Source organism: Atheta coriaria, unplaced genomic scaffold, assembly GCF_025399875.1.
Source record: "Atheta coriaria isolate IRGN ID8LTWV9N9 unplaced genomic scaffold, Caltech_Dcor_3.1 hic_scaffold_3_pilon, whole genome shotgun sequence".
In the NCBI taxonomy this organism is placed as follows: Eukaryota; Metazoa; Arthropoda; class Insecta; order Coleoptera; family Staphylinidae; genus Dalotia; species Dalotia coriaria.
The window spans coordinates 1,359,600-1,369,016 of NW_027045445.1; the positions used below are offsets into that span (position 1 = coordinate 1,359,600).

Sequence of the window (9,417 nt, forward strand, 5' to 3'; positions counted from 1 at the left end):
TTTTATTGTATTATCCAACAGAAAGAGAAAATACTAAAACTTTTTTATCACAAAAAATAAAAAATAAATTATGAATAAAATCGATTATTATCTGCATTTAAATAAATATAATAGCAGATGATTGAGGTTAGATATCAATCAATGAATGGAAAGGGTGGTATAAAGATCGTCCCACTGAACTCCAGCTCGGACTAAACTTCTGTTCGTATTTGTAGGTTATGCGAGTGTGTTGGCATCATAGACGACGAGAATTCGTCATCTGAATGCGTCGGAATGCGGGCATACCGCACACGGGGCGAATATAGGCGACGTGATGAGCGCGAGGACTGCAAGAATGAAAACGAAGCCGAATTTCATCACATCACATCATATCACTTCGCATCGCCGCGTGTGACAAGGCCAGGCTGTGATAATAATTGAAAAATTTACCACAATCGCATTGAAATTCATACGTTTCTATTAATAGAAACGCTGTTGGTGTAATACTGGTTGCATATAACACACTGAATAAAATTTTTAAAAATTTCAAAATGGCGGATAATAAAATATTATCTATGTATTGTTAAATACATTCACAGAATAAAAACTAAGGTACCTAAATATGAGTAAAATGCATGCAAGTACAAATAGAGCATATTGAAATTGACGCTCATGATTCTCACCCACACAATTTTATTTCTTCTTTTCTCTCTTTTCACCCTTTTCGTTTTTATTTTTATTGCTGTCTTTTTCTTACTAGATATGGAATGCATATTTTCTTATTCTTTTTTCAACCTGCAGAGTAGTAAAGATGAAGATGAGTAGATGCGCGCGGGCAGGGTGGTTGGTGCGGCGGCGGTAATGGAGGCGGTTACGGAGGTTGTTTTCTATTAAACGCCGCGACGCTTTCGCACTCTTCGCCGGCCGCTTAGTTCGTTCGGGCCGACTTCGCGAACCACTTTTAAATCGAGTCATACCTTATCTAAACGAATAAACTACTCATTTCCAAACTAATTGACAATTTCATCGGAATTAAATCCACAAAGTTAAATTTTAATAATTCAAAAAGTAAAAATTTACTGATTTAAAACAAGTTTTGTGTTAAAATCATCAAAGATCATCTTAAAAGGTAAATTTTAATTTTTAATTTTTAATTTTTTAACTGAACGTAGTGTATATTTTTAATTTAGTTTATAATTTGGTGATTTTTATGTTAATTGTAAGAGTTTAGACAAACTACTGATAATATTCATCATAAAACTTAATGTTGCTTCAAGTAAAAGCAGAATAAAGTTTAATTAATTGCGATTTTTGTCAATTGAAGCTCAAATTTAATTAATAATAAAAAATTATTTTACTTTTAAAATTGCACAAAATGTTTGTTTTTCTTTAAAGTAGTCGAAAATTAATACATATTTACTGATTATTTAATTATTTGTTAATTTATCAAACAATTTGTAATTGAATAAAGTTATCAAAACGCTTTCAATTAATTTCGTCCGACATTTGATGATATTTCGGTTATTACCGCATTCATACGCTATTAACTTCCGCGTTTTCGGTTTCTTCAGCCGCCTTCCGCATTCGATCTAATGACAGCCCCGTGTCAATTGCTTTGCATCGATATGAAAGGGAGCAATATCAGAATCCAATTACCGATGCGCCGATACGTATTGTGGTATCGCGGAGGCGGCAGTCTTAAAGAACCCATACTCTCCGCCGGTGTCGGTGATGAAGGAATGAATGAAAAATGTCAGCGGCATGCGCGCCGCTCGCTGAATAAAAGAACTTGAGTATTCAAGTGGTGTGCAACCGCCTCCAACGCTCCGCCGCCAAAGAAATTAAATTATTTTAAAGAATATTCAGTTCAGCAATGCTAATAAATAGAACCGAGTGATATTAAATTATTTCCTGCATTAATTCGATTTTTATATTGATACTGTTGCAGATTTGTTGAATTGCAGCATTGACCTTGATCTGATCTTGAATCGAGGCCGTCATCATGAACAGTGAAGAGTTTCGCATCAGGGGCAAGGAGATGATTGAGTATATGTGCGGCTATCTCGAGAACATCGAACAGCGGCGCGTGACGCCAAGCGTCGAGCCGGGTTATCTGCGGAATTTAATACCGGACGCGGCGCCGCACGCGCCTGAACCGTGGGACGACATTATGGATGACGTCGAGCGCAAGATCATGCCGGGCGTCACGCATTGGCAGCATCCACGTTTTCATGCTTACTTCCCGTCCGGCAACAGTTTCCCGTCCATCTTGGGTGACATGCTTGCTGACGCCATTGGATGCATTGGTTTCTCATGGGTAAAACAAAACAAATATAACCTAGAAATATAACCTCACATTTTTTATGTCAGGCGGCAAGTCCGGCGTTAACCGAACTGGAAACAATTGTCCTGGATTGGTTGGGTATGTAACCCACTATACATTAAAAGAATTTTGTATTAAATTATATTTTATAGCTAAAGCAATAGGTTTACCTGATCATATGATGGCGATGAAACCAGGAAGTGCTGGCGGAGGTGTTATTCAGGTTTTCAACACTATATTTTAAGTATATTAATTAGAATAATTAGTTTTTGTTTTGTGCAGACGTCAGCTAGTGAATGTGTATTGGTTACGATGCTCGCCGCTAGAGCGCAAGCATTAAAACGCTTGAAACAACAGCATCCATTTGTTGAAGAGGGTGTTTTACTGTCGAAATTAATGGCGTACTGTTCGCGGGAAGCGCACTCATGTGTTGAGAAATCCGCCATGATTTGTTTCGTCAAGTTGCGCATCCTTGAACCGGACGAGAAGTCTTCTCTTCGTGGAAGAACACTGATGAGTGTAAGCATAGACATTTATATATAATTTTTTTAAATTAAAATTATCCTTACTTAGGCAATGGAAGAAGATGAACGTAATGGCCTCGTCCCTTTCTTCGTTTCTGCTACATTGGGAACAACATCGTGTTGTTCCTTTGATAATCTCCAAGAAATCGGTCCTGTCGTCCAGAAATTCCCTTGTGTGTGGTTACACGTTGATGGCGCTTATGCAGGCAATGCATTCATCTGCCCGGAATTAAAACCGTTGCTTGCTGGTATCGAATATGCCGATTCATTCAACACCAATCCTAATAAATGGCTGCTGGTCAATTTCGATTGCTCTACCATGTGGGTGCGTGATCGAATTCTGCTCACTTCCGCTCTCGTCGTCGATCCGTTGTATCTTCAACATGGCTACTCTGATACGTCAATCGACTACCGCCATTGGGGTGTACCCCTAAGCAGGCGTTTCCGGTCGCTTAAACTATGGTTTGTTATGCGTACATTTGGCATTTCCGGTTTGCAGGAATATATTCGTCATCATATTAAACTTGCTAAGCAATTCGAAGCACTAGTTTTAGAAGATAAAAGGTTTGAAGTTTGCAATGAGGTTAAGGTAATATAACCTACACTTAGACATAACCAATATTTTAAGTAATTTTGTTACTTTTTATGTTTACAGTTAGGTTTAGTTTGTTTCCGACTTAAATACACGGATAAACTAAATGAGAAACTCCTCAGCGCAATCAACGCTTCCGGAAAATTGCACATGGTACCCGCTCATGTCAACGATAAATACGTCATCAGATTCTGCGCAGTAGCACAAAATGCCACCGCGGATGATGTTACTTACGCATGGAAAGTAATCGTAGAATTCGCTGAAGATCTTCTTGAAAAAGAGGATCACTACAAGGAAGCAGAAGTACAAGATGACGTATTCGAGATTCTAGACCGGAAGCGAAAGGAAACCCTGGCACACAAACGTTCTTTCTTCGTACGTATGGTAAGCGATCCAAAAATCTACAATCCCAGCATTGCCAAAGGCACTGTCGGACGTCGACACACTCAAACCGAGAGTATCGCATCACCGGATCTTCCGGTTCAACCAAATCTGTATGTTATATCAATATAACCATTCTATCTTCAAAATAATATAATTTTTCTATACACAGTACTTCATCATGGATCAGTTGGCCAATAGCTTTCATACTGCAAGGAATGCAGGAAGATGGCGCTAGTAGCAACGTGCCCATAAGGTATATCACAAACATAACCAAAATTAATCACTATACATAATATGCTTTAAGGTTCCGTCACCTAGACACAAAGGTACGTCTGCCTGCGGGGGGAAATCGAGTTAATGGCGGCTCACCTTCGCCTGAAGGTGAACTACTATCAACCGGCAGCGTTGGCGGTGCTAAATCCCCGAAACGTTCGCCGATCTTCCCGCGCAAGGAGCACGACTAATGTGTAATCATTCGTAATAATTCGTAGTTTAATCCTACATAACTAAACATTCACACAATATTCACAATGTTTCACATTTATCTTCTGCGTGTCGTGTGTGTACCATGAAAATATAACCTAAACTTAACTTACCTAAGTATATTTACATATGAACACTCACATGTCGACTTAGGTCTTCCTTATTATCAAAAGATGTGCTACACATATCGCATTCGAAATCAACTGTGCCGCCATTTTGTTCAAACTCCATTTTTACTTCAGGCGACCGTAATAATTCTCTTACCTTAATTTTAGGCTTATAATCAATGACACTGCTGCCATCTGGTGGAACACGTGTCATTTCAAAGTAAGTTGACTCAACGCTAACCTCAGTATCGCGATTATTAACTTCATAATTTGTAATCAAAGGAATTTCTTCCTCGTTAATCTCAACATCACATTGCACCATACTCACATCGTTTTCTACTTTCGTTCGTTTAGGTGGACTTGTTGTTATACTTATACTACTTACATTACTTGTTGTGCTAATATTGCTTTTGGAAGCTTCTTTTGCTATCTGTGCGAGTTGATCGCTGTGTTTCATGTAATGCGCACTCAGTTCGTCCTTTTCTGCAAATGTACTCGCGCACAGTTGACAGGAGAAGAGGCCATCTTGGTTTTCTGTTGAAGTGTTGGCGTGTAGCCAACGGACGTGTTCGCGGAGGACTACTTTTTGATTGAATGTCTTACTGCACACGGGGCATGCGTGCGGACGCTCGCCGGTGTGAATACGTTCGTGTTTACGCAGCGTGCCGCCATCTCGGAAACTTTTCATGCAGTACTTACAACCGTAGGGACGTTCGTCTGAATGTTTACGTTTGTGAATAAGAAAACCTTGACGACTCGTGAATGTCTTATCACACTCCTCGCATTTGAAATGTGTAATGTCTTTTGTATGAGTTCTACTATGCTCCCAAAGTCCTGTAATTGCAAAATATGTAGAAAACATAAAAACAAAATTTGTTATTACCTTGACGTGAGCAGAAATTCTTCCCGCACTCTCCACAATCATACGGACCACCTGAAGGATGTTTTTCTTTACGATGTGCATCCAGTAACTTCTGATCTTCGAAACTTTCCGAGCAGATCTCACAAATGTGTAATTTCTTCCGATGTATCCAGACATGTCGGAATAACTTCTGTTTCGTTGAAAATCTTTTACTACACACTTCACAAACGTGTTTGTAACGTTTTTCGAATGTTGCTGGATCAAAATCCGAACTTTTATCATCATTTTTAAAAGTAACGCGCGATTTAACCTCATTCGCCGCATTATTCCCACAATATCGTTTATGACCCTCCAGCGCCCTCTGTGATGAAAAATGTTGATCACAACGATCGCATGTGAAATGATTATTGACATTATTGATGTGATTTATGTAGGCCTTTTCTCTCGCGAAACTTTTGTTGCATTTATCACACTTGTAAGGACGTTTAACGTCAGCCTCAGTGCTTGTTTCCAATATACTTGTTTCAGTGGAAGTTGACGTGGTTGTCAAACTGGAAGTGCTGGTATTTGGGGTTATATCCGGTTTAAGATGATGGTTGTCATTGATATTAGGAATGTTGGGATTAATATCTGACAGATTCATTCCGTTGTAGGCCTCGCTTTCGTAATTTATCGCCCACGCAGTGCTACTAGTCATACTAATATTGCTAATGTTATTAATGCTGGGAAGTACGAGTTTAGTGCTTGGTCGTGATTGATCTACCGCCTCCATTTCAGGATCAGAGTTTCCGGTGAGAATATCTTCTAATTCATTGGTGTCCCCGATTTTGTCGACTAATGCACGACCAGCTGTATAACTATGAATTTTCATGTGATTAGTTAATGCGGACATGCGCGTAAATTGTTGCCCGCAGTGTTTACATTGATGCGATTGTAAGATACCGTGTGTTACAAGATGATTATGTAGGTCTTGTTTTTGCAGGAATAAACTTCCGCAAATGCGACATGCGTGAGGGCGGCTAGACGCATGGCACACGATGTGGTTGTTGAGTTCATTGAGTTTTTCGAAACTTTCTTTGCAGATTGGGCAGTGATGTTGGGGTGGTTTTGCATTTGCATGATCTTGATCATTTTGAGTTTGATTCTGGCAGGTGGAGAGATGTTCTTCTAATTCTTCGCGGGACGATTTAAGTGAATTGCAACGTGGGCAGCAGTGGATTAGTTGAATTGGACGCGCGCCGCTTAAGGACCTCAAGGCTTCAACTGCAACACTGATAAAATAAAATTAGATATAAATAGAGCTCCAAACATTAATTTTATATAGAATTTTTTAAAAACTATGTTAAAGTCTACATTTAACATTAATAAATGTTAATAATTGCTTATAACTATAAAAATTATCATAAAACTTTTTTTAAAGTTTAGTTACTTTTCATCATCAGTTGCATCAATAACAGATTCAGCGATATCTACGGCCTGTTCCACTTTGATATTAAGTCTGCTAGAGTCAAATATCGAATTGTTGTACTCTGCATACTCATCCCTTGTTTCTCCTACAGTTTCTTGGGGATTTCTTTGAATTTCTTCGCTGTTGAAAACTGAATGCTCATAAACATCATCTTGGACAAGAAAATCAGGTGTTTCCATAATTCTAAAAGCACCAAACTATTCTTAGGCGAATTATTACGTCAAGTTAAACTTGATACCGTGGAAAATGTGTGACATTTTCGTGTTATCAACATTTGTCTTTGTAGTTAGGCATCGTTAGGTTAGTTTATTCATTGATTTATGTCATGATAGGCAACTTTTCTTGCGTACTGTATTTAATTATGAAACTAACGCCATGTATTCACTAACAACAATTATTATTTGTGCAAAACACTCAAGAAACCTTATACATTTGTCGAATATTTTAGATTTAGATTATAAATAATCAATTTTTATATTATTTACAAGTATTCTTGTTCTTAATGCTGGTTTCTAGTTTAAGATTTCATGTTGTAACAGCGCCAAAGCTTTATCATGTCTTTCAAGGTCAACCATAAGTATTGATTTTATACCGTTGTCAGTTCATCAGCCTGGTAGCGACGATTTGTCGGCTTTAAACAGAGTAAAAACCAAACAAACGTGCACCTTATCACAAACAAAAATGAACGCTGCGATAAATATCGGCGTTGAGGACATGACTGCCACCATAGTTCGCTATGGTTTATATTTGGGCGCAGCTTTTCAATTATTGTGTTTGTTTGCTTGCGTTTGTCTTAACAACAATGAGGATTCGTCAGGAAATCTGAGGGTAAGTACAATATTATTGCTATTTTACATAGAAATTAGTAAAATATTCAAATTAAACTTAAATAAAACGTATTATTAACCTGTTACTGAGAAGAATCAATTGTTACGTGTGCTTTGAGTTGCCTATAGCTACAATTATGAACCCAAAAATAAATTCTGTTTATTTGTTCTTCAGGGTGAAAGTGATGATGAAAGTTCAACACAGAGCACACCTCAGAATACCCCACGACGTCCCCATCATCGAAATCGCAAACAAGAGAAAAAGAAGAGGCGATAAGTTAACATAGCGTCAACATAATCACAACTTCAGTATTACATATTTTATAGATTCTACATTTGACATTATTTATTTTTTTAACATTTGCGAAATACTCAAAACAATAGTTTTGGGACTGAAAACAAGGCCTCTTGAGTATATATTGTTATAATAATATTATCAACATGTAACAAGTGTGTTAAATACATTAACTTAATTTTTGTACAACATAAGCAGAGTGTGTGCAATATGCAGTGCCAGCACTATAGTATTAATATTAAATTAATAGAAAAACTCTTTATAAAAATAGATTTTAAGCCAAAAGTTAATTGTTAGTAAGTATTAATTGTACAATTAGGACTTTAGCGCTGCCAATCGACTCTGCATCTCTTCCAACTCCTGTTCATTTTCCTCTTCTGGTTCTTCTTCTTTAACTGGAGCAGCAGTATCGCCAATTGGGACTTCGGGTGCTTCACCAAGCCTACCCTCTGTTAACTCAAATAATACTTTGTCAACCTCCGCCTGCGCCGCCTCCTCCATCTCCTCTTGGTCTTCCATTCCTTCGAAGGTTTCGTCTAGCATTTCTTCGATTATTCCGGCGCGCGTCATTTCTTTGGACATTTCTTGCATTGTTTTAGCTACTTCCGGGATGCGTACTAGTCGCTGCATTGCTTGCATTACTTCAGTGGACTTTGAGAGAGCTCCAGCTACTCTTAAAGTTGCTTTTGAAATAACAAAAAATAATTATTTTTGAAATTTCATAGTAAATTTCTTAAAAATTACTCAATTATTATCAGATATATCCAAAATTATATCTCTATCTAATTGATAATTGCTATTATATAATAATAATCATAAAGTATAAATTTCAACCCAAAAAAGTTTTAAGGTTAAATATTTTTCTTACCTAGTTGATTTTTCATCTGTAACTGCACTGAATTCAAATGTGCCTTAGATGTGTGAATCTTCCCAATAGCTTTCCTTGCTCTAATAATTTCTTTTGCTAGAATAGTGCATGTGTCCTTGTCCCCTTTCTTTGCTGCTTCTTTAAGTGACTTCTTGACCTTTTCTTCTTCTCTTTGAATAGCTAAAACAATTTACCATTTACTACCATTTATACTTCCTAAATAATAACAATACCCCTGATTTGTCTGTCCAGTTGGTATCCTTCTTTACGTATTTTGTGACACCATTCATTCACCTAAAAAATGTACCAAATTATAAAGTTTCTAGTCAAATAAGTTTGTTTGGAACATATTACCATATCTTTGGGATTTCGCTCTGGACTTTTACCAAACAAACCCATTTTGTTGTGTTGTGACTATATTGGGCGTTGAACAACAACAATAATGCGGTGTATTTTGGTTGTTGACTAATTAACAACGTTAACAACTGCTCTACCTTGATTTGTCACCAGTTGTTCGTATTACGCATGCGTTGAAAAAACTAGTGTGCGTTTGGTTGCAGTTGAAAATTATTTAAAAAGTTATAACAAAATTTAGCGCGTAATGGATTTATATCAATAAGAAATTAGTTAAATAATTATTGAAGCAATCTATGTTATCGGAGTTTGTTTAAATTAAAAATATTTAATTAAAAATTGCCTATTTAA

General features: G+C 37.2%; 3 protein-coding genes across 4 annotated transcripts; 1 reads left to right on the forward strand and 2 right to left on the reverse strand.

Annotated features, from left to right (window-relative positions):
- Window positions 1-890: 890 nt before the first annotated feature.
- Window positions 891-4,397, forward strand: Tdc2 (Tyrosine decarboxylase 2). The gene is made up of 9 exons (XM_065299568.1): window positions 891-1,108; window positions 1,928-2,296; window positions 2,350-2,401; window positions 2,455-2,525; window positions 2,585-2,821; window positions 2,876-3,415; window positions 3,482-3,912; window positions 3,972-4,055; window positions 4,107-4,397. Exons 2-9 carry the CDS (start codon window positions 1,982-1,984, stop codon window positions 4,264-4,266), a joined length of 1,890 nt encoding a protein of 629 aa, XP_065155640.1. The 5' UTR covers window positions 891-1,108; window positions 1,928-1,981; the 3' UTR covers window positions 4,267-4,397.
- Window positions 3,935-7,060, reverse strand: LOC135789642 (zinc finger protein 595-like). Of its 2 annotated transcripts, XM_065299567.1 has the most exons (4): window positions 6,961-7,050; window positions 6,684-6,905; window positions 5,276-6,525; window positions 3,935-5,226 (listed from the first exon to the last, which is right to left on the reverse strand). In XM_065299567.1, exons 2-4 carry the CDS (start codon window positions 6,899-6,901, stop codon window positions 4,409-4,411), a joined length of 2,286 nt encoding a protein of 761 aa, XP_065155639.1. In that variant the 5' UTR covers window positions 6,902-6,905; window positions 6,961-7,050; the 3' UTR covers window positions 3,935-4,408. The 2 variants fall into 2 exon arrangements, with proteins under 2 accessions (XP_065155639.1, XP_065155637.1); XM_065299565.1 differs by having other exon boundaries at window positions 6,684-7,060.
- Window positions 7,061-7,933: 873 nt separating this feature from the next.
- Vps24 (vacuolar protein sorting 24) lies at window positions 7,934-9,236 on the reverse strand. Its single transcript, XM_065299574.1, has 4 exons — window positions 9,067-9,236; window positions 8,946-9,006; window positions 8,713-8,892; window positions 7,934-8,527 (listed from the first exon to the last, which is right to left on the reverse strand). Exons 1-4 carry the CDS (start codon window positions 9,109-9,111, stop codon window positions 8,160-8,162), a joined length of 654 nt encoding a protein of 217 aa, XP_065155646.1. The 5' UTR covers window positions 9,112-9,236; the 3' UTR covers window positions 7,934-8,159.
- Between the last annotated feature and the right edge of the window lie 181 nt (window positions 9,237-9,417).